Source organism: Leucopleurus acutus (assembly GCF_964270905.1).
Source record: "Leucopleurus acutus genome assembly, chromosome: 5".
NCBI classification, from domain to species: Eukaryota; Metazoa; Chordata; class Mammalia; order Artiodactyla; family Delphinidae; genus Leucopleurus; species Leucopleurus acutus.
The window spans coordinates 9009426-9034022 of record NC_139147.1 but is presented as its reverse complement, the minus strand read 5'-3'; the positions used below and the strand labels follow the sequence as shown (position 1 = coordinate 9034022).

Below are 24597 nucleotides of genomic sequence, written 5' to 3'. Positions count from 1 at the left end.
TTTGGCGCTGCTCCTTGGAGGGTTCAGCCTTAGGAATGTGCAGCCAGTCTGAGATGATAGTGATCTTAGCAAGATTCTCCTTGACCGTCTGCTTTCTATTCTCATTGACTGTCTGGTCTCTGTTAAACTCTGTGGGTATCACACCCAGATGTTAAGCTCCACTAATCACTGGCTGATTGCTCTATTGTTTTCAACAATGCCCTGGGGCATAAATTACTCCACAGTCTGATCCAATGAAATTTACACCCCTCTCTCAGGTAGTTTTTTGAGGCCAGTCTTTGAGATTGGTTTTGACACAGGAGGATTTTTCCTAGCTCTCTGTTTCCCTGGTTATTTCTGGTAAATGAGCAGGCCTGTGGTTTAGCTTGTTGCTGTCATGGAGCTACCAGCCTCCTCTTAATTGCTTACCGCCCAAATCTCTGTTGTTTTTGAAAGCACTCCTAGACTTGAACATATACCTGTGCTCTGTTCCAAATAGACTCATTTCCCTTATAGAGAGCTATGCAACTCTCTGTTTTATGGCTTGCCTCTCCCGCTGGGCAAATTCTCTGAATACTATTGCACAGGAAGAGCTGCGACTGGGACAGTTGTTGTCTGTTTTTCTTGGTGCGATATCCCTACAGGGTGCTGGGTAAGGGTGCTAGCCTCTGGTCTTCTGAGTGTGCCTCTTTTCCTCTCCTAGCTGTAACTTTTCCCTTACAAGCAAACTGAAGCAAGAATGATCTGGACTCCAGTATTCTTAGCCTGCTGTGCCTGGATAGAGCCTCCATGGAAGGGTTGGGGCAGAGGAGTAAAATGCCTGTGGCCTGTTCCTCCCAGGGAGATGCAGAAGCCTTAGCCTGGGAGCTGGAAGGAGGGGGTGCCCATCTTCTTGGCCACACCCTGCCAAGCCAAGCTTGATTGAGAGGTGGATAGGGGTCATGGTTCAAGTGGCATAGACTATTGCTACTTGTACTGGAATTTTCGTAGACTTTCTTGAGTGTTTCTTCATCTCTTGATAATTTCCGTCGGATAATTTCCAGCAGCTCTAAATGGCTGTCTGTTTAATTTTTTTTTATAATTTTCACTGGTTATGGTTGTAAGGCCAACTGGCCCGAGGCAGGGGAACACAATCAGATTCACAGGTTGCATCAGACCGAAATTCTCCGGACCACCCAGTTCCAGAAACTGCCCTGGAGACATTCCGGACCACCCAGTTCCAGGAACTGACCTGGGGACTTTGAACCCAGCCCAGCCTTCCCGCCTTTCGAGGGGCGGGACTAACGGTCCCCCAGGATACCCGAAAAGACCACCAAATAAGGAATACCCTGCGCCCTCCCAGATTCACCACACCACTTTCCCTTCTTCCCCTATAAAGTCTTGCCCAACCCTCGCCCAGGTGCGACTTCTCTGGCCCCCTTTCTCTGGGACCAGTGAACCTCGCCCGGGAGCGAGCGCTCCCTAATAAAGCTCGCTTGAAGCTTTCCTCTGTTTTGCGGTGCCGTTTGTTAGGATCCGACCTTACGATGGTGGTTTTGCTGGTAGAGGGTCCACAGTCTGTGCAGTCGAGCCCCATTTACGATGTTGGGTCCTGGCAGATCCTGGATTTAATTGCTCTTCAGCTTCTGCCCCTCATTCTCCTTGTCTCCTTCGTACCAAACTTGAGTCACAGTAAAGATCTTGAATCTGTAGAACTTGGAACCAGGAACAGTGCCAACTGTAAGCACAGTGACTGGGCAGATCTTCCGTGGTCCTGCGTACAGCACAAAGCTTGACATAATTCCCTCGCAGGCACAGAGAAGAAAAGAGAAGAAAGAATTGAGTCCATGACTCCTTGGAAAGCTATTAATAGAGTAAAAATGGTAGCACCCATACTTTCCTCTTGTTTGGTGTGAAGTATACTTTTATGAGTTCTTTCCAAAGCCTGGATTTTTATTTTGACTCAGATTTGGTACATACCTGAGTATCTACTACTTGCCAAGCACCGGAGCATACAGTTACATATTATCAGGTTGTCAAGAGCTGGGTGTGGCTGGTACCTGCCCACATTGAGATGCTGGAATTAGAAGTGGTAATGCAACCTGCACAAGTAGCCAGGATGTGCCCCTGGTTCTTGGATTCCAGGTGTTGGGCTGGTTCCACATCCTCTAGCCTTTTTCTCATTCCCATGGAATGGCTCACCTGCCAGCTTTCCTTCTGCACACAGTGCAAATGAGGATAAGGTCAGATATCCCAAGAATACCCTGCCCTTTCTAGGTTGTAAGGCAGATTGCCAGCCACTAATAAAACGTCCAGAACATAGGGATTGAGAAGGCTAAGACAGATGGAGGAGCAGGTGTGTTTTTGTGATCAGTATCAAGTCTCAGAAACCCTCCAGAAAAAACTTTAAACCTTCCAGGTGGAGCATCTTACTCATAAATTTGCCGTAGGAACTGCAAGCAAGGGGACTCTTAGTCAAAAGTTTTGTATCAGAAGTTTACATGTAACTTGTTAATTGGAAATCATGGTCCCTTAGATAAAAAAATAAATAATGGTTAGTGGCTCAAACCAGTCAGTGGTTAATTTGATCTGTGCAGAGAAGACAGTTTTGTTCAAGAGAAATAAATGAGCCAAAAGAAGTTCTCTGATGTAAGATGTACATTATAAAAAGTTATAATCTGTGAGACATCATCTTTTTCCACGACCTGGAAGAATGCCTTCAGAAATTCCGCTCCCGGAAGTGGCCTCCAGCCGTCCTTTTGAGTCTCACTGTGGTTGGGTCAGGCACCCGCCGTGCTCCCTAGGGCTTGGGGAGGGGCTGCAGCCACCTGCAGACCTCATATGTTTAAAGCGCTGAGTTCAGGGCTGGGGAGAGGAAGGACTCTATTTGGGATACAATTTGTGCCCTGAAGGTGAGCCAGGGCATCTGCCACAGCGTTGTGCACAGAATTGGGAACAAACAAGTTTGGGGAAAGAAAGCTGAATGCCAGTTTGAGCCAACCCTAGGTGGTAAGGTCCTACGGTGTCTATCTCAGGATCGCGACCACCGCAAATCCACCAAACTTCCTAGAGGGTGCGTCTCTGGAACCCCAGTGCTGGCATGTAGGGAGCCTTGGTGTATGCTTGTTGAAAGGATGCCTCAGCTGATAGGTTCTTGCTTCCAGATGATTCCCCCCTGCAAGTGAAGGTCTGGGCAAGAGCTGCAGTGTTCTGAGCTAGTCTCAGACATCCAAGTTTAACCTATAACGTTGCCCTTGCCCGGATGACTCCTGAGGGGTCTGTAACGTGGTTTGGGTTTGCTTCGCTTTGTTCTGCTTGGTGGTGGTGGTTCTTTGTGTATTGAGGATTCTCCCATAGCAAATGTAGGCAGAAGCCACTACCTGGGGGCCGGGACTGGGCTGCCACAAGGAGGAAATGGGCGGGAGCCGCCTGTGTTCACACTGTCTCCCCCTCCGTCCAGAGAGTGGCTCATGTGCTTTGGAATCAGCTGAACAAGGAGACCCAGGAGCATCACGTCACGTGTGTAGAGTTGTTCTACCGCCTGCACTGCCTGGCCCCGACAGCCAACATCTGCGAGGACATCATCTGTCGTGCCCTCCTGGACCCTGACAAGGTGAGTCTTTGCAGCCGACAACCTCCCTCTGACATCGGTCCTGACCCCGTGAGCCCAGACAGACTCACCTAGATCCGGCTGGAGTTTTTCTGGGGCTCAGTGGACATCCTGATTAACGGGCAGGCCTGTGGCACTAGTAACATTTTTTTTTTTTTGCCTGTGTTGGGTCTTCACTGCTGCGTGCAGTCTTTCTCTAGTTGCGGCGAGCAGGGGCCACTCCTCGCCCTGGTACATGGGCCTCTCACCGCGGTGGCTTCTCTTGTTGCAGAGCACGGGCTCTAGGCATGCAGGTTCAGTGGTTGTGGCACGCGGGCTCTAGAGTGCAGGCTCAGTAGCTGTGGTGCATACGCTTAGTTGCTCTGCGGCATGTGGGATCTTCCCAGACCAGGACCCGAACCCCTGTCCCCTGCACTGGCAGGCGGATTCTTAACCACTGCGCCACCAGGGAAGTCCACATTAGTAACATTTTAATACATTAATAATCTCAGGACTGGAAGGCCTCCAGAAGCACGAGCTATCCCCTGTGTCATATTAAGGCTCACCAGGGAAATCTGCCCAGGCTCCCATGATGCCTGCAGGGCTTCCAGAGTTCTCAGTGAAGTCGGCAGTCATAGAGAATGTGTCGCCTTGGAAGCCCTGGCTCTGCTTTGCTGTCGTGTCCTGTTCTCTAAGCCATTCAGCCTGGCACTGCCAAAGGCCATGAGAAGGCTGTGCTCTGTGTTTTCCTTCAGCCACAGGCCTAGGTGTGACCCCAGACTCGGGCTGACACTGAGTCTGGAATACGCACTCCCCGGAAAGCACACCTGTGTTAGTGGGAGCAAGGAAGGCAAGGACCCGGGTCCTCCCTGCTCCAGGCGCCATCGGACACCAGGCACTGATGCGACTCCAGCATCTCTGCCTGGGTTGCTGCCTTTCTGCGGAGCTCTTGTTTGTTATTTAAATGGGGTTTGCTGCCACGGAGAACAGTGTTCTGCTAAGAAATCAGGTTCCTCACTCCCGTTTCTTTCCTATTCAAGGGAACGAGACTGGAAGCTCTGTTTCGATTTTCCGTCATCTGGCACCTGACGAGAGAGATCCAAGGCAGTCGAGTGACATCTCACAATCGCTCCTTTGACAGGTGAGGGGGGACTTTTTTATAACTTACCCTTAAAAGCAAGGGGACACTTTGCAGAGGTGCCGGGTCAGTGTGTCGGGCTGGGGAGAGAGAGATGTGTGCAGTGGAAAACCTGACCCCATGTTCTTGGTGCAGAGCGAACGATTCCTGTGATCCCCTAAGTGAATTCCGGCCAGACGGGTGTGAATATCTGGGAGGGGTTTGCTTAATTTGGCCTTGGAGGGAGGAGAAAGCCCCACGTGCCTCAGACCCTCCTGAGGAGCTGGTAGAACGTGCCCCCCAGGGGCTTGGTAGGGGGATGAAGATGGGCTAGATCTTGGCTCGGGTGGCAGCCACGCTGGGCGTGCGCACCTGCGATGTCCTCAACCACATGCTGAAGACGTGAACTGTATCGTAGGCGCATTCTGTTCTACGTTGGTTTTTGAAAATCCCCCACCTTATTTCCGGAGCTCTAGATGCGGCGGTCAGACACACAGCCTTAGAGAGATGCCAGCTGATTCTGGTACCTCCTCCCCCCTCCATTTGGGGTGAGGCCTGGGCATCGGGATTTTAAAAGCTCCCCACCCCACCCCCGCCACCAGAGACTCTAGCTGAGAGCAGGGTTAACGTCCCTGGTCCTCGTCCGCCTGAGTCGGGAAGCCCAGGCCAGGTGAAGCTCCCCGAGGGCGTCGCAGCCGCCCTGACGGTTCGCATCCCCCCACAGGTCCCTGTTCGTCGTGCTCGACAGCCTGGCCTGCACAGACGGCGCCATTGGGGCCACCGCCCAGGGCTGGCTGGTGCGGGCGCTCTCCCTCGGCGACGTGGCCCGCATCCTGGAGCCCGTGCTGCTACTCCTGCTTGAGCCCAAAACTCAGAGGGCCTCCATTCACTGCCTCAAGCAGCAGAGCTCAACGGGTGAGCACGCCGCGCGCAGGCCAGGCCAGCTCTCTGTCCCTGGGGCAGGAAGGGGTGGACCCCAGCTGCCTGGTGCAGCAGCAAGGCACTTAGACCTCCCTGGTGGTTTTGCCACATTCAGAAGGTATGAAGGTACTTTGTGGGGACTTTTAAAATTTAAGAATCAGATGAACCAGCACTTCGAAATGCTAGGTGGTGGGTTTGTTGTGTGCACTGAAAAACATGATTTTTTTATATTAAAAAGGAAAATGTTAGTAACCCATGTTCCAATAAATATAGCTGGTTCTTGGTTCTTTTGCTAGAGAAAGCAATTCAAGTGCATCTAAGGTAGGAGGAGAGAAAAACAGACCATCCATCCAAAGGTCTCCAAGGCCAACCCTTCACTTATGAAAGAAGTCTGAGGTCTGGTGTGAAGTTCAGTTTGGATTGGCTAGGCTAGCACTTCTCAGACCTGGGATGGGAGAGTTGAGGTTGCCTCCAGGTATGAATGATCAAGAATGTTGAAATTTGCATGTAACCTACTCAGTTGTACTTTATAAAAATTACTTCTGCTCCAGAACTGTCAAGAACAAGGTAAGTGGTTTCTTTTCTGTCTGCTCTCCAAGGCTCTTTCCAGCTGTTAACATATAATCAGAAATGCAGAAGAAATAGACCTTTGGGTTCTGAGAACTTTCAGAGGCATCTTTAACATAAATTTAAAAGAGTATGGGTAAGAAGGAGAAAAGAAAGGCTGAAATAAAACCGATGAGTTCATTAAATTTCAGTGACTAACACCTAGAGCAGTTTATGATCTAACATTGCTTCCCACAATAGGTGTATTTTATGACTTCCTGCAGTTTTCTAAATGATGGTTTGACAAGCTTTGATTAGTTTGTTTAGACCACGGGGTTGTAAATATTCAGTGTTTGTCCCAGTCTTATCTTACAGAGAAAAGCAGCCTAACACCTAAATAAGCAAAGATTCCTAAAGTGGTTTCCTTTCCTTACAAGGTTCCTTGCCTAAAACTGTAACTTCTGGTTTTCCTTTAGGTGCCTCCTCAAAGAAGAGGCATTTTATTACTCCACAATTATAAGAAAGGAAAATGCAAAGAAGTATAAACTAAGCACCTTCTTAAAAGTTTGCTCTTCATTAAGAGAAGCTAGATTTTAAGCATTCCTTTGCTTTAACGAGAAAGTTTTAACTCCACGGCTCATTGGGTTTTAAAAGTCTCGTGGCACTCCCTGCTGCCCCCTCTAATTGACGTTTAATGCTACCTGCCTAGTAAGAGACAATGCGTTTTCTCTGCCACGTTCTCTCCCTGGAAACAACTAGAAGGGTTCTGCTTACCCTGCATGCTACCTCTGTGAGCCTGTAGAAATCTACTTTTTAAATACTGTTGTGCACACCAGGCAGCTCCTCTATTTCTAAAATCTTATTCCTCCTTTCCTAACCTGGCTTAGTGTTCATGGAATAGATTTGCTGAAGGCTGCCTATTACAAATGTTTGGCAGTACCAAAGACATCTGGCTTTTCACTCCTTTTTTTAAAGAGACCTGAGCACTTTAAAGTGTTGTGTATTTTCTGATCTCAGAGGTACTAGCGTGCTTATTTTAAGAACTGGAATCTTCAATCGGGAAGTAAAAGCACAAGTGAAAGTCCCTCGCGACGCCGGCTGGTAGAGCGCCTACTGTCAATGGTTCAGTAGCTATCATTCCGGACTTTTTCATAGCTGCATATTATAGGCACTCTCCCCTAACTGGGCTTATTCTGTACAGCTAGATTCTGCAGCTTAGTCTTTTTTCTTCAATACTTAATATACTCTACACATTGCTCCATATCGTACGTGTAGAAATATATTTAAAAAACCCAAACGGGGCTTCCCTGGTGGCGCAGTGGTTGAGAGTCCGCCTGCCGATGCAGGGGACACGGGTTCGTGCCCCGGTCTGGGAAGATCCCACATGCCGCGGAGCGGCTGCGCCTGTGAGCCATGGCCGCTGAGCCTGCGCGTCCGGAGCCTGTGCTCCGCAACGGGAGAGGCCACAACAGTGAGAGGCCTGCGTACCGCAAAAAAAAAAAAAAAAAACCCAAACAGTAGCCCTCTGCATGCCTGTGGCATGAGTGTTTTCAGTCCTCTTACTGTGGATGTCTTGTTTGCTTTCCAGTTTGTTTTTATTCAAGACGTTTCAGTGATACCCTCTTAGCTTTGAAGACCTTCTGCTGACATTTCTGTAGGATACTTTTTTTGAAAGGAAACTCCCGGGAGAAAATGATAGGCATTTTTTTTTTTAAATCACCCTTCCCCTAAACTCGGGATATTTATATTTCCTATGACAATGTAACTAAATGATCCAATTTCTTGAACATTTTAAAAGGCCTGTTCACTTTGCTTGTGTGCCTTCCATCTGTAATGTAATCTAGACTCTAGTGTTGCTGTTTCATGGGGGAATTATATTTTATTTTGTGGTTTTTACACTTTATGTTTTTGGTTGAGGTATAGCTGATTTACAATACGATGTAAGTTTCATGTGCACAACAGTGGTTCACAGTTTTTAAAGGTTAGACTCCATTTATAGTTATTATAACATATTGGGTATATGCCCTGTGCTGCACAGTATATCCTGGTAGCTTATTTCTTGTATACACAGGAGTTTACGTACCTCGTAATCCCCTACCCGTGTCTCCCCCTGCCACCCTGCCCCCACTGGTAACCACTAGTTTGTTCTCTGTGACTGTGAGTCTGTTTCTGCTTTGTTACATTCATTCACTTGTTTTAATTTTTAGACTCCACGTATAAGCGGTAACATACAGTATTTGCGATTTTCTGTCCGACATTTCACTAAGCATGATACCCTCCAGGTCCATCCACGTTGTCGCAAAGAATTTATCTTGTCCCTCCTCCCACAGGAGAATTTTACTAATATTGATCTTTCTGCCTGGCTTTAAGACAAAGATCATTCTAGAAGCGACTTGTCATAACTGACCCTCCTGTTCTGAAGTCGTCTGTTGTTCTGTAATTTTCAGAAGACTGGCGTCATTGGTTTAACAGGAAGCGAACCTCATTCAAAGAGGCGTGGGGCGCACCCGAGCTTCAGGAGGGTGGTGGCGAAGAGAGAGCCCCCCTGAGCCAGTTCCCAACCGTGGACCGCGAGGCCATCTGGGCCGAGGTGGAGAAGGAGCCCGAGGTATGCCCGCTGGGCCGCGAGCCCAGCGAGGAAGACCTTGCCTGCTGCGCGGACCTGCTGGACGGGGCGGCCTGCGACACCGCGGACGACAGCGAGCGCACCGAGTCCGCGGACACGAGCCCCACGGAGAGCGAGCACACGTCCCCCTTCTCCTCCCCGTCCCACGAGCCCCAGGAGCTGAGCGGCGGCGAGCTCTGCCGCACGCCCCTCCCCGCGGCAGCCCAGGGCTCCCCAGAGCCGGCAGCCAGCCTCAAGTCCACTGTCAAGTGGAGCCTGGCGCGCGTGGACTCGGACAAGACCCAGGCTTCGGAGTCGCTGTCCAGCGACGAGGAGGCCGACGCGGAGCTCCAGGCCCTGAGCGTGGCCCGGCAGCTGAAGCAGCAGCGGGAGAGGCAGGAGGCGATCGAGGCCCTGTTTAAGCACATCCTGCTCTACCTGCAGCCCTATGACTCCCGGCGAGTGCTGTACGCCTTCTCCGTGCTCGAAGCCGTGCTCAAAACCAACCCCAAAGAGTTCATCGAGGCCATGTCCCGGACCAGCATGGACACCAGCTCCACTGCGCACCTCAACCTCGTCTCCAACCTCCTGGCTCGCCACCAGGAGGCCCTCGTCGGCCAGAGCTTCTACGGAAAGCTCCAGACCCAGTCTCCCAACGTGTGCCCTCACTCGCTGCTGATCGAGCTCCTCACCTACCTGTGCCTGAGCTTCCTGCGCAGCTACTACCCTTGTTACCTGAAGGTCTCCCACCGAGACGTCCTCGGCAACCGGGACGTGCAGGTCAAGAGCGTCGCAGTTTTGATCAGAATGATGACGCAGCTGGTGTCGGTGGCCAAGTCAGCCGAAGGGAAGAACGTGGAGTTCATCCACAGCCTGCTGCAGAGGTGCAGGGTCCAGGAGTTCGTACTGCTCTCGCTGTCCGCGTCCATGTATACAAGCCACAAGCGCTATGGACTGGCCGTGGCGGCGCGGGGCCACGCCCAGCGGGAGGACAGCCTGTTCGAGGAGAATCTCATCAACCTGGGCCAGGACCAGATCTGGAGCGAGCACCCCCTGCAGATTGAGCTGCTGAAGCTGCTGCAGGCACTCATCGTCCTGGAGCACCACCTGGGGCCGGTGCACGAGGAGGCGGAACACCAGGCGGACCTGTCCCGGGAGTGGCGGCAGACCCTGAGCTTCCAGGAGGCCATCAGCTCCCTGCAGTACGTGCAGCCCCACCGGCTCACCTCGCAGGGGCTGCTGGTGTCCGCCGTGGTGAGGGGCCTGCAGCCGGCCTACGGCTATGGCATGCACCCGGCCTGGGTCAGCCTGGTCACGCACTCCTTGCCGTACTTCGGAAGGTCCCTGGGCTGGACGGTGACCCCCTTCCTCGTCCAGATTTGCAAAAACTTGGACGAGCTGGTCAAGCAGTATGAAAGCGAATCGGTGAAGCTCTCTATCAGGTACGGTGAATCCTTTGATGTGTTAACTGTTTCTTTAATGACAGCTTTAGTCACAGACGGCTGATTTCCCCTAGAAGCCAACTGGAGGATAATTTCAACCTAATCAAAAGCCTAGTTAGCATTCTCAAAAGGGGTAACCAGGAACTAAATGTTCAGCTCCTTTAGTTTCAATTCCACATGACTCCCCAGGCTAGATGAGTGTTGCAGGACAAGTCAGTCTCTCTTCATTAGTGTTGCAAAACAGAAAGAAAAATGAGGATCTTCACAGACATTCTAAAACACCTGGAAACATTTTCCAAAACGACTGTATCAATGTAAAAACAGCACAAATGATGCCTGTCCTTTTTGTAACAGTATTTCATTATGAGAGCCCCAGTTTTTTAAGATCGTGATATCTCTGTGGTTTCTGTGTTTATATGTACGATTAAAAACCTTTATGGCCTCATTCTTAAAGATTCTCAAAACCAGTTTCTCGTTTCTTCACCAAAGCATGACCTCCAAGAGGGAAAACATCTCTCCGGATTATCCACTCACTCTTTTGGAAGGTCTAACAACCATTAGTCATTTTTGTCTTTTGGAACAACCCAACCAAAACAAAAAGGTAAATCATTTTTTTTCCTGAGTTCGAGACAGTTTTCATATATTTTTTTGTTTTCACTGGGGTTACGTCTGTTTCAAAGAAGAAATGTATGTATGTCATATAAACCTATATGCAAACGTTAATGCAAATGAACACACATGCCAATAATGAAGTGTATGCACATATACGTGCAAATGTATGTATGTAAGTCATGCAAACGTGGTTTTGTTCTTGCTGGCGCTCTCTGTGGGCGACTTCAGCCCTCCACCAGTATGGGATAGAATGTCATCTTTTTTCCGGGTACTTTTTACTTGGCCTTAGGGAGTTTGAAGACGTTTTAGCTGTTGGTTGCTCTACCCTATCTGGGATCAGATGGTAGAACGCAGCTAGTGCTTCGGTTGAGTGATTGGAAGAGTTGGTAATGAGGAGCCTCAGATGCACAGGTCTCCCTCTTTGAAAGAAAATCATGGGTTTAAATGCTCAGGGAGGCGTTTTACTTCCAGACCACACGTGGGACTTGCTCTGGAGAGTGCTACAGCCCAGACTTTATCCCACCAGCACCCTGTCCTCGTGGAAAGGGAGGTGGTGCCACCGCAGACGCAGCCGAGTCTCACGTGTTCGTTTTCATTTTTTTAGACCGCTGCTGTGAGTGACTCTACCAATTTGAAAAATGCCAAGAATGCTATTCTGGAAGAGCTTCCTCGAATTGTTAATACCATGGCCCTTCTCTGGAATGTTCTCAGAAAGGAGGAGACTCAAAAGAGACCCATGGATCTCCTTGGAGCCACGAAGGGATCTTCTTCCGTTTACTTTAAAACCACCAAAGTGAGAGAGCTTCCTTTGTGTGTTTACGACTTCCTCTGTCTTGTACTGTCCCACCAAAAAATAAAAATGTACAGGGTTATATACATAAATAATCAAACGTAATGTGCTCAGAGGAACCCACATTAGAAGTAAGTTGGAAGTAGAAATCTCCAGTTTGTTTATTAGAATAAGTTTCCTAAGTTTCCTATTCATGGAAAGAAAAGCTTTGTGAGTAGTTTTCAGTTTATTTTTTCCCCTTGGCCCTTTTTTTTTTTTTTTAAGCCAAACATAAAGTCTCTGAGCGTTCCAGGTAGGGTACCTAAAGTCCTCACCCTGTTTCTGTTAAGCATCTCTACTAAGACAGCTTAGCTCTTGCGTTCTGCTTTCAGTGGTGCCTTGAACAAGTGTTGAGGTGTCTTTGAGTTTTTTATTAAACCAGAAGCTCACAACCCAGAGCATTTCTAGTTCTGTTACCGAACCCAACTTGGGTTCACTCGCCTGCACGCAGTAAAGGCAATCTACTGACACCAGGTCGTGTTAAAGGAAAGTGGGGGGTTTATTTTAAGGTGCCAGACAAGAAGTGTGGGAGCTGGTGCTCAAAAAAACCTGAACTCCCCCGATGGGTTTCAGGGAAGAGTTTTTAAGGGTAAGGTGAGGGAGGGGAGTTGCAGGGTGGGTGAACAGCTCATGTACAGTTCTCTGATTGGTTGATGAAATAACAGGGCCGTGTCACAGGAGTTAACATCATTAATCCTCAGGCTCCAGCGGGTCTGGGGGCTACCTGTTTATGGTCATCATGCAGTTAGCTTCTTCCATTTGGTGGGGGTTTTAGTATCTGTAAAACAACTCAGGAATATGCCTCAGACACTTATCTATGTACTTCAGGGAGGAACTAAAAATTCTGTGACTGCCATATGGCCGATTTACCATTTACATTGTTATCACTTCTCCTCACCTCACTGCTACGTTTGTCATCATGTGTTCACATCCTTGCAATCATTAATTCCTGAGCCAGGCTTTTGTGACTCAGGGGAGGCCTGGGAGACTAAAGCTTTTCTACAAACAAGAGGCAGGCAGAGGACATGGTGGGGAGGGTTCTGTCCCGGGAAGGCCCCCCTAGGATCCTGCTCGGTTACAGTTCACTCTCTCTTGGTAGCGTCCCAGCTCAGTCTCTGATTGCTGTGTCTGGTGGCTCAGAATTATCTGGCTGTGTCTCATTTAGCTGAGCACCCCTGGTGCCAGGTGCGGCCTCGGAGCTTACGCTGGCATCTGGCGGCCCGGGCTGAGCAGAACAGATCAGGACACAGGGAGCCAGATCACCTGGACTCAGCTCCCTGCTCAGGTGCTTTGTGGGACCCTGGGCAAGTTCATTAACCTGTCTGTGCTGTAGTTTCCTCAGTTGGAAACACGAAGCCAGGCATCTTCCAAGCACTCTTCGTTTATTGGCACATTTAGTCCTCACCTGCAAGGTGGGTGCTATTATTATTCCCAGATTACAGATGAGGACATTGGGGTGTAGAGAGAGTGAGTGCTTTGCCCTCAATCGTGCATCTGATAAGCAGTGATGCCGGGATGAGGGTGAGTAGGGAATGGAGCCCGCCTCTGACTTCTGTTTTCTGATCTTTCTATAGTGAGTCAGGCAGTTGCACAGGTGGCCTCCAAAATGTTCTGGCAGTTCCAGAGATACCCTCCAAGGGAAATCTGCTGTATTTCAAGCTGCCACAGGAAACTGCTTAATTTAAGCCTAAAAATCAAGCTCTAGAAAGGTTCAGAAAATCCTCAGGCACGCAGCCTGAGCCTCGGTTTCCTCCTCTGTGAAATGAGTCTGTTATTAGTAGCCCATCTCCTGGGCTGATGGAAGGATTCATTTTGGCGATGGCTAACATTTATTGAGCACTTAGCTTAAGCCCTCCCCGAAGGACCCAAGGCCTTGAGCTGGGGCCCCCGTGGTTTCTCTGGAGCAGAAACCGCAGCGGGAGGGAGAGGATGTCTCCATCCCATGGCCGGTTGTATCTAAGGAGATGCTAAACTAAGGCAGTGGGGACAGAGGAAGCCCAAGGTAAATTCATTCATTCCACAAACATTTGCATGTCTGCTGCTGTGTACCAGGCCCTGCTTATCCAATAGTGGATAAGATAGAGCAAGTAAGTCCTTGTCTGCCTGGCGGATACAGACGTTAACCATCACTTTAAAAATAATGATGAGAAGTGCTACAAAGAATGCGGGGCACTCTTACAGGCTGTGACCCCTGGTCAGGGGGTCGAGGAGGCCTTCCTGAGGCAGAGGGGCTGAGCTGAGACCCAGGAAGAGAGGATTTGCCTGGGTAGGGAGGTGTTAGAGGCTGTGAGACCCACAGGATTTATAGAGGAAGGAACATGGAGGTTTCAGGAATGGAGAAAAATCCAGGCGCAGCCAGAGGGAGGGTGATGAGTGACGTCCGGGGCCGTGCTGTGAGTTTATTTTTAGTTGGTTACATAACAAAGTTAGTTAAATGGTACATATTTCTGGAAATTGAAAAACATCCTTCCTGATGCATATTAGCCCTTCCAGGGCTGGTTGAGACAAGTGAGGCTAGGGGCTTTCCGGATGGGAACAGTGCCGACTCCACTGCTGGGTACCCCCCCCCCCGCACCCTTCCTCACTGTATCTGCAAAGCCTTGGGTGGCTGCCTTCGAGCCCTGCCCTGCTCACAGCTGCTTGGAGGTGGTATTCATCACCTCCCAAGGGTCTCTTCCTGCTCGGCTCCGCTAGCCATCTGTCCGTCCGCCTGGGCTGCCCGCCGTGCCTCTCGTCCAGTTCCTCCTCCCGCGGCCTGGTGCCCGGGATGCTGAGACAAAGGCCCGCCCTGGCTCCCAGGGTTTACAGGTGCTGGTGGTGAAGTGCACAGTCCACCGTAGCCCTGATTCTACTCTGCTCTAACCCTTCGTTTTTCTATTTTTTAGATCATACGACAAAAAATTTTAGACTTCTTAAACCCCTTGACAGCCCATCTTGGAGTTCAGCTGACAGCAGCTGTTGCAGCGGTGTGGGGCAGGAAGAAAGTGAAACGCCACAGTAAGACAAAGGTAAAGCCAGAACTGAAGGCAGTAACTAACTTACTCTGACAAAATACCAGAGGTCATGTGTGATCAAAAGTGACGCCAGGGCTTCCCTGGTGGCGCAGTGGTTGAGGGTCCGCCTGCCGATGCAGGGAACATGGGTTCGTGTCCTGGTGCAGGAAGATCCCACATGCCGCGGAGCGGCTGGGCCCGTCAGCCATGGCCGCTGAGCCTGCGCGTCCGGAGCCTGTGCTCCACAACAGGAGAGGCCACAACAGTGAGAGGCCCGCGTACCGCAAAAAAAAAAAAAAAAGGTGACGCCAGAGGCCAACACGGGAGACTGGGGCAGTGGTTCCACTGTTTTATTTATTTTTTATTCTTTTATTTTTTATAATCTTTTCTTTATTTTTGGCCGCGTTGGGTCTTCGTTGCTGTGCGCGGGCTTTCTCTAGTTGTGGCGAGCAGGGGCTACTCTTTGTTGCCCTGCGTGGGCTTCTCACTGCTGTGGCTTCTCATGTTGCAGAGCACAGGCTCTAGGCATGCGGGCTTCAGTAGTTGTGGCACGTGGGCTCAGTAGTTGTGGCTTGCGGGCTCTAGAGCTCAGGCTCAGTAGTTGTGGCGCATGGGCTCAGTTGTTCCGCGGCATGTGGGATCTTCCCAGACCAGGGCTCGAACCCGTGTCCCCCTCATTGGCAGGCAGATTCTTAACCACTGTGCCACCAGGGAAGCCCAGTTCCACCGTTTTAAATGCATGATGTACTCTAGCTGTGCCAGTTACAACTAGCCGGGGTGTCGGGTGGGTAGGGAGTGGAGGCCACCCCCAACCTCTCTTTTCACATCTTTCTGTAATGAGTAGATTGTACTTCTATTTAACCTTTTAAATCTACTGTCTAATAGTCTGCTTACAAGAATGTAGGTTTTAAAGAAGAACACCGCCATGAACCTGCCACCCAGCTTAAGAAACGGTTCACCATCCTACCTATGAGGACCCCTGTGGGCCCTTCCCTGGTTGTAACAGCACCTGATAGCTTTTTTTTTTTTTCTTTTGCTGTACGCGGGCCTCTCACTGTTGTGGCCTCTCCCTTTGCGGCCATGGCTCACGGGCCCAGCCCCTCCGCGGCATGTGGGATCTTCCCGGACCGGGGCACGAACCCAGGTCCCCTGCATTGGCAGGTGGACTGTCAACCACTGCGCCACCAGGGAAGCCCATGATAGCTTTTTTTTTTTTTTTTTTAACTAATCTTTTTAAAGACTTTCTCTTTTTAAGGCAGTTTTAGGTTCACAACAAAATGAGAGGAAGGTACAGGGAGTTCCCATATTCCCCTGTCCCCGCACGTGCATGCCCTGCTTCCCCCAGCAGCCCCCGTCAGGGGGTTACACTTGTCACAGTTGCTGAACCTACACTGACACGTCCATAATTTACACTCGGCTTTTTTAATTTATTAAAGTAATGCTTGTTCATGATGGTCAAGAAAATTTAAATCATCGCATTCCTGCGCCCAGACTTCAGTGTGCATTTTGTCCATTCCTTCTCCACCGACTGGTCCATCACGAGGTCCTCCAGGAGCTTGGTTCACGTGCTCCTGCAATACCAGCACGTACTTCTTCCTTGGTCCCCTCTGTCGACCATGCAGGTTCCTACCTGGTACCTCCCTCAGAGGGTCTGCCCCACCCCCTGGACACTATCTCAGGGCCCAGCGTAGGCCCCTGTTCCCTGAGGAGGTGTGAGAGGCTGGTGGCCCGGGCCACCCACCTTAGCACTTGCTGGGGCTTCCGGGCGAGAAACCTGATACTTGCAAGTGCATGTCACCACCCTACACAGACTTCTGTCATCACAACATGCCTCCCTCACCGGGACTTGCCTGCCACAGGCAGCTCGGGTGAACCTGATTTACCTGTTTTTCTTGCTGTCCTCATACTTTGGGGGCTGTCTCGATATCAGCCTGTTTCCTCCCAATTAAACGTATCTGTTTCTACAATGCTTTCTCAGCTTGAACATACCTGAGAGACTGCCTATCATCAGCTGCACGTTTTATTCCTTATTTGTATCAGATACTGATTAGGTTACTGTGATTAAATGCTAACCTCACTCTTCATTCCCACCAGTAGAGTCCATTACCCAGTTTTCATTTAAATATTTCTTTAGAAGATTAAAACAAATCTCCCTTTCCAGGAGCAAGTATCATAGAGTACTTTCTGTGCCTCATTCTTATTCTCGTTTTCTCTCTGTGAGCCTTAAAGGAATGATTTTCTTCTCGGCAGATTGTCCCGGCGGCCAGCGCGTCCCAGCTGACCCTCGTGGACCTGATCTGTGCGCTGAGCACCCTGCAGACCGACACGGTGCTGCACCTGGTGAAGGAAGTTGTGAAGAGGCCGCCGCAGGTCCTAGGGGACGAGGTCAGGAGCCTGGGGACCCTCAGAGGAACGCAGCACTCTCTCTAACTCCACATCTTATAAACTGTGTTTGGGAGGGAAACAGAGGTTACAGCAGCAACTCGGAATTCGGGGGCTGTAAAACGAAGGTGTTCTTACCGGACTCTGCGGAGATCCATGAAATGTGCTTCATGGGCTCCTGTTTTGGGGTGCAAGCCACTTGAGGTGAAGGACGGACTTCCATCCTTACATCCCACTGCAGGGTGCTCTGCCCGGTAGTGGTTCAAATCGAATAACTCTGTTAGAAAGAAGAAATGTCACTTGCCTCAAGGAACTTGCAGCTGAAAAGGCGTCAGAGTTAAACAAAGCCGCAGAGAATGAAGAGCAGGGAGGGTGAACAAGCAGGGGCTTCAGCAAAGTCAGGGGAGTGGAAAGTTACAAACAAGCAAGAAGGGGGTTGGTGGATGTAATTAGGCCATCGGGGTTTGCTGACTGTAAAGTGCAAGGTAGGTTCCTGTGCTCCCTTGGAGACTGGGAAACAGGGGCCCTATCTTTCTTGATGATGGTATTTCAGAGGGATGGCTGCCAGGTCCTTGAGAAAGACATCGCTGGGTTGTAGGAGACACACATACATCTCACAAGGGACAGAGCAAGGATTTATAACTGTAAGCTTTTCTTAATAAATGCTCAAAGAAAGGGAGGTCAGGAACCTATCAGGAGTTGGCTAAACACACAGCAGATTCCTTCAGAAGCCTTGAGCTTTCTTTCTTAGGCAGGCATTTTAAGGGGGTTGAGGTCATCCCCGTAGGGACGTGGCCTTGAGCTGCTGGGAACCCGTTGGGACATCCCTGTTGGCACAGTGGTTAAGAATCCACCTGCCAATGCAGGGGACACGGGTTCGAGCCCTGGTCCGGGAAGAGCTCACATGCTGTGGAGCAACTAAGCCCGTGCGCCACAACTACTGAGCCCACGTGCCACAACTACTGAAGCCCATGCTCTGCAACAAGAGAAGCCACCGCAATGAGAAGCCCGCGCATCGCAACGAAGAGTAGCCCCTGCTCGCTGCAACTAGAGAGAGCCCGCATGCAATGAAGACCCCATGCAGCCAAAAATAAATAATAAATAAATAAATTTAAAAAATAAAAAAGGCTAGGAAATTATAAATACAGACCCTACAGTCTGACATAAGCATCTCAGGATTTGGGCTCTCCTCAGAAACATAATTCTCAGTTTTTTCTTGCATTTTCAGTAAAATGTTTTCAGGAGGGCAGGAGAGAGCGGGGAGAGGGAGGGAGAGAAAGAGAAAGGGACTGTTGAGTAATGGGAGATATTTTAGAAGCTCTGGAATCTAATGATTAACCCTGTCATTGATTACCTCATTCACTGACTGTTAAAAAAATTGGAGTGAGAATATTGAGGAATTCCCCAAAATGGCTTGTGACCAAGGGCCAGATTCTTGTACCATTTCTTTTACTGTTGGAAAGCAAAAATATTATAGGAGGAAGAAAAACTATATGATTTAAAATTCAAAAAAAAGGAGAAGAAAAAGAAGAGGGTTCAGAGGAGCCTGACGAGGTCAAGGAGAGCATCTTTGTCAACGGGCGAGTTAAAAGTCTGCATAATTTTTACAAAGGTACAAAATACACATCAGAGGACTTGACTCATCCTGGACGTGCTGAGAAAGAAGAGATTTCATCTGGCTGCAGGGAAGGCAGTGGCCTTTGAAGGGTGACGTGATTGAACCACAAAGCTCTTACAGTTTTACTGCCCAGTTTCGAGGGGGGGCACCTTTTCATTTATGCGCAGTGACTTTGCAACAGAACAGACGGTGTGGTTTAACAGTTTCCTGCCTGAGAGATTTTTGGTTTTACCAAAGCAGACCTCTTTGTTGAAAGTGTTGGAGCTGTTTTGTTCTTAATTAATTTGATAGAAAGCAGGGATTTGTTCCAACTTTGAAATAATTGCCTTCTCTTAGGTAATTTAAAATTATACAGTTAGGAACAATTTAAGAATAATTCCCTAATTGAAAATTAAGGGAGTGGACCAAGTGATTTTGCTAAAAAATAGTTGTAATCCAACAGATATTTGTACGCCAGGGTTCATAACAGCATGTATCGCAATAGCCAAAAGGTAGAAACAGCCCAAGTGTCCATGGATGAATGGATAAACAAAATGAGGTCTGTACCTGCAATGGACTGTCTATCATTCAGCCTTAAAAAGGAATGGAATTCTGACACATGCTGTACCGTGGATGAACCTTGACAGCATTATGCTAAGGGGAATAATAGACAGTATTATTGTATACTGTCTATACTGGACAGTATACTGTCCAGAAGGACAGTATTATATGATTCCACTTATCTGGGGGACCCAGAGTAGTCAACGCCATAGAGACAGAAAGAAGAATGATGGTCACTAGGGACTGCGGGGGAGGAGGGAATGGGAGTTAATGGGGACAGAGTTTCAGTTTGGGAAGATGAAAAAGTTCTGCACATGAATGGTGGTCATAGTTGCCCAACAATGTGAATATACTGGATGCCCTGTACACTTAAAAATGTTTAAAATGGTAGATTTTGTCAAGTATATTCTACCCAAATAAAAAAAAAATTACAGCAAATAAAAGAAATCTTCTTTTTAGATATTAAGGTCATAACACTAAGGGTGGTGAACAAAAGCTAAACCTTGGAATCAGAGATGTGTTCAGCCATTCTCACCCCAGAGTGGAAAAGCTGACCAAGAATACCTTTAGCAGTTTTGGCTATGCCTGCCTTGGAGGAGAACTCCCCCCTTGAAGCTTTTCCTCTGAAAGGCACGTGGCACAGGGGCACCCTCTGCAGAAATGTCCACACTGGGAGGGCCACTCGGGGCTTCTAACCAGTCAGTTACACTCGGGGCTCTGGTCCTCTTCCTTCATTCCACGTGTTTATTGAAAATCAAGTCTGCATCGTAGTGGGGAGTCCTAAATAGTTGACACTGTTCCTGCCTACGGTCAGCCTGTATTCTCGTTGGGGAAAGAAGATAAGGCAGCCTACAGATTTACACTGTGAGGCCAGATTATGGAACTGGCCAAGCGTTTAAACAGTCAGATGTAAAATGGGCACGGGCAACTTCACGGCATCTGTCGGACGTCTGCCCCCAGTCTCCCAAATGCCTGGTAGTCTTGTTGCCTTTTACTCTTGAATGTAAACGTTAAAGTAATGGACCCTGAAGAGAGGGAGCAGGGTGGTGGAGGCGGGCAGCGGCAGCATCAGGTCCTGGGTGGATTGGCATTTATATCTCTGAACAAGTCTAGCTGGAGGGAGATTGATCTTCCGCGCGGCGGGTCGGTCCCCACGGATGGGGTCACAGCTGCAGCCATGGGGGAGCTGGCCCTGCAGCAGCTTTACACACAGAGCAGGCGCTTTCAGGTTTTGTTCCTTCATGTTACCGGAGTTTCTGCAGACACCTGCAACTCCTGGGCTTAAAAAACAAAAAAACCTAGATGTCGTCTGGTTGAGTGGTTTTTGGCGTTTTGAATAACAAAATTACATTTTGTGGTTAGTTTAGTTAATTGGCTCGACTTCTATAACTTCGACAAATAGCCTTTTACAAGCAAGAAGGGAAAAAATGTGTGTCTTGAAACCTATTTCTAAGTAGTTCCAGCCATTTGGGATTTAGGGAAGTTGTCTGGGCTGTTTGAGGGAATTCCTGGAGCTAAGAATTCAAATTTGGCGTTGTCTCTCAACTGTAGCTCCCGAGGGCCAACTTTGGCCACCAACTTTGTGTTTGGGGGGAGGTTCAGTTATAATGCCAAATCTTCCCTAAATACTTGTTAAAAGCCTGGAATGGGAAGTAGGTAAACATAAAGGGAATGACTCTGGGAGTCTGATGAGAGGGGCACTAATGATTTGGGACCTCATAGGATACATTTGTTTTTGTTTCACTTGGGGGATACTTTCTATTATTATATTTGAAAGACTCTAGCTGCAAACATTTGCTTTGTTAGGATATAGAATCTGTTTCATTTCTGTATTTGAATTCTTTTTTAGCCTTATTTCCTACCAACTTGGAGTAATTAGCTTTGCTTTAATTTTCAGAAATCGCCCCTCGTGGATGTCCCTGTGTTGCAGTTTTGCTATGCTTTCATCCAAAGGTAATGCAGCCCCTCAAAGACGTTTCTCAATTATAGATGCTATTGCAATGATTATAAATAATTCCTCTGATTGTATTTCCATTTTTTCTTTTAACTGAAGTATCATTGATTTACAATGTTGTTAGTTTCAGGTGTACAGCAAAATGATTCCTATATGTATATATATGTGTATATATATATATATAGGAATATATATATAGGAATATATATATATAGGAATATATATATATATATATTCTTTTTCAGATACTTTTCCACTATAGGTTATTATAAAATATTGAATATAGTTCCCAGTGCTATTGTTTATTTTTTTAAGATTTATTTATTTTTAAATTAATTAATTAATTTTGGCTGCGTTGGGTCTTCGTTGCTGCACGCAGGCTTTCTCTAGTTGCGGTGAGCGGGGGCTACTCTTCATTGCAGCGCGCGGGCTTCAGTAGTTGTGGCTCGCGGGCTCAGTAGTTGTGGCTCGCAGGCTCTAGAGCGCAGGCTCAGTAGTTGTGGCACACGGGCTTAGTTGCTCCATGGCATGTGGGATCTTCCCAGACCAGGGCTCGAACCCGTGTCCCGTGCATTGGCAGGAGGATTCTTAACCACTGTGCCACCAGGGAAGTCCCTTATTATTTATTTATTTATTTAATTTATTTTTGGCTGTGTCGGTTCTTAGTTGCGGCACGTGGCATCTTTCGTTGGGGCGTGCGGGCTTTCTCTAGTTGTGGCGTGCAGGTTTTCTCTCTCTAGTTGTGGTTCGCAGGCTCTAGGGCACGTTGGCTCTGTAGTTGTGGTGCGAGGGTTCCAGAGCTCATGGGCTCTGTAGTTTGCGGCACACAGGCTCTCTAGTTGAGACGTGCAAGCTCAGTAGTTGCGGCGCTCAGGCTTAGTTGCCCTGCGGCCATGTGCGATCTTAGTTCCCTAACCAGGGATCGAACCCACGTTCCCTGCATTGTAAGGCGGATTCTTTACCACTGGACCACCAGGGAAGTCCCTGTTTATCTATTTAATATATAATAGTGTGTACATTTTAATCCCAAACTCCTCATTTATCCCTCCCTGCCACCCCCCCCCCCCCACATTGTGTTTCTTGGTTACTGGAGAGGTTTAGTTCAGAAAGTATCTGAATGGTGTCCTTATTTCCTCTCGAGGCATGGGAATACCCTGATGATTTTACTTTTTCTTTCTGCAGAGATCAAATCTGACATTTTAAAGTCTGGGTGCTATAGCTTAAATACTTACGTCAGCAAAGCTTTATGTGAGGCCTGGTAAACTTTAGTAGAAGAACCAGTTTGCGTTAAATTGATACCAAAAAAGGAGGGGGGATTTTAAGGACCTCTTTTAGAAAAAGGAGAAGGGATTATTTTTGGTGCTGTCCTCAATGCTTTGCCATGTTTTCTGCCGGATGGCTTCTGCGTGGGTTTACTTTGCTGAATGTTGGCATGCAGGGGTCTCAGCTATAGGAGTCCCCCAGGTGTTTCTCCACGGGTAGAAAGGACGCTGTGCTGGGCCTCGTGCAGATCTTATGGCAGGTCCCGGGTGCGGCTCCCGGACCCCTCCATCGTGTGGGGTGTTCTCGGCTGCAGTAAGGAGGGTGAAGGGAGTGTAGCCCCGTCTCAAGGAAGCCTCAGTATTCTCATGTATCTCAGGGGGTTCACAATAAGTACATCTGACCACCAGCTGCAAGCTCCCTGGTTAACAAGTTCATGTTCCGTGGTTATTCCGGCTCACTGTACCCTGAGGTGGCAAGAAGGATCATAGTCCCAGGATTCCCTGAGTCTAGGGTTGAGCTCAGACCAGCTGTTCATCCTTCACCACAAGCATCCCTGTACTTCTTTCCTGCAGGAGGTAAAGATGAGCTGGTCCCTTCTCGTGGTAACTAATGTGAATTATATCACTAGCAAGCGCCTGTTGCAGGGGCCTAAGTGATATCTGAGCCTTCCCAGCAGCTGCAGGAGCTGCGGCCTCCTTTTACAGAGGAGGCCCTGCCCAGGTCAGTCAGGAGGCAGTAAGTCAGGGACGAGGACTTGAACCTGGGGCCCTCTGGCTGCGGCCAAGCTCTGCCTTTTGTGCTGTGCAGCCTCACTCCGTAGCCATAATCCGAGTCCTTGTTTTCCTGAGGCCTGACCTTGCCCTCTGTGACCTTCTGATGGTTGACTCTGTGTTTCCAGCGACGTCAGAGAGGCTGAATGGTAGAGCCAGACAGGCCCAGAGATCAGACAGTCCTCTAGTTCCAGGCTTTCACGTTATAGACGAGGAAACCAGGGGCATCTGACCTGTCAGCAGGGTTGCAGGTCTCCAAACTCCAAGTTCTTGGCAGAATACCAAAATTTAGCTTGTGTGTATTGTAATTTAAAAAAGAGCAAACAGGTCAGGCGGATATGCCATCTTCCTGTGCTTTCCAACCACCCGGATCTAAAATGTGCTTATAAGTAACATTTTGTTTTGACCTGTTCAGGGTTGGATATTTTTTCTTTCTTTCTTTTTTTTTAAATAGGCTCCCAGCAACAGCCTTGCAAGCAAACTTCCCTTCGCTGTTGGGTGTGTTAAAGGAGTCCGTGCAGTTGAATCTCGCTCCCCCTGGTTATTTTCTGCTTCTCAGGTACCGTGTCCCTGCACTCACGTCACCGTATTTTTCTTCGGGAACATGTTTTTATTTCTGCAGCGTTCTCGGTCTGAAGCTGATTGTCTCTCAACAGCATGCTGAACGACTTTGTAACGAGAACTCCCAACCTGGAGAGCAAGAAGGATCAAAAAGATCTGCAGGTCTGTATGTGCAAGTCTGGCAGGCTGTTACTGTCCCAGGAGTATCGCCCACCTTTAGAGGGTCCCGCTGGAGAGAGTAAACATTGGGCAGAACCAGATCTTAGATGTGCATTTGTTCCCGCGTCTGATTCCCTCTGTTACTGTCCTTAGAGGACTCTGTACAATCTCCGGATGAAGGTTCTCGTGTTAGACTTGACCAGTCGACCGTGCAGTTTACAAGGCACCCTCTCGCTTCCCACTGTACACAGATGTATGCGGACTTACTCTGCATCATGATTGGAACGATAAGTCTATCTTTATGCGCAGATTCCTTTCCTTAGAACCTTCCCCCGTCTTTTTAAAGCAATATAGACCCACGGGAAATTTCAGAAACACTGAAAAACAAAGTAAAACTCACCCATAGGAGAAGGAAAATCTTCTCCTTTGAGTAGAATGCCAACTATCAATAATACATAGATGGGGCTTCCCTGGTGGCGCAGTGGTTGAGAGTCCGCCTGCCGATGCGGGGGACACGGGTTCGTGCCCCGGTCCGGGAAGATCCCACATGCCGCGGGGCGGCTGGGCCCGTGAGCCATGGCCGCTGAGCCTGCGCGTCCGGAGCCTGTGCTCCGCAACGGGAGAGGCCACGACAGTGAGAGGCCCGCGTATTGAAAAAATAAATAAATAAATAAATAAATATAATAATAATAATACATAGAAGTAATGAAGGAGTTAGAAAAGTCACTATTTTGCAAC

General features: G+C 48.7%; 1 protein-coding gene across 4 annotated transcripts in view; it reads left to right on the top strand.

The window, feature by feature from the left end:
* DOP1B (DOP1 leucine zipper like protein B) overlaps positions 1–24597 on the top strand; it is a gene marked incomplete at its 5' end in the record, with an annotated part of 102923 nt that overhangs the window by 54157 nt on the left and 24169 nt on the right. For 3 of the 4 annotated variants that reach the window (XM_082838990.1, XM_082838987.1, XM_082838989.1), the window contains 11 exons: positions 3419–3571; positions 4588–4688; positions 5389–5579; positions 8579–10178; positions 10668–10779; positions 11395–11583; positions 14505–14627; positions 16863–16997; positions 21050–21105; positions 23594–23698; positions 23796–23862. In XM_082838990.1, coding sequence (XP_082695116.1) covers positions 3419–3571; positions 4588–4688; positions 5389–5579; positions 8579–10178; positions 10668–10779; positions 11395–11583; positions 14505–14627; positions 16863–16997; positions 21050–21105; positions 23594–23698; positions 23796–23862 — 2832 coding nt within the window. Of the gene's footprint in view, positions 1–3418; positions 3572–4587; positions 4689–5388; positions 5580–8578; positions 10179–10667; positions 10780–11394; positions 11584–14504; positions 14649–16862; positions 16998–21049; positions 21106–23593; positions 23699–23795; positions 23863–24597 lie in introns of all 4 variants that reach the window. The other variant, XM_082838988.1, reaches the window with a different exon arrangement.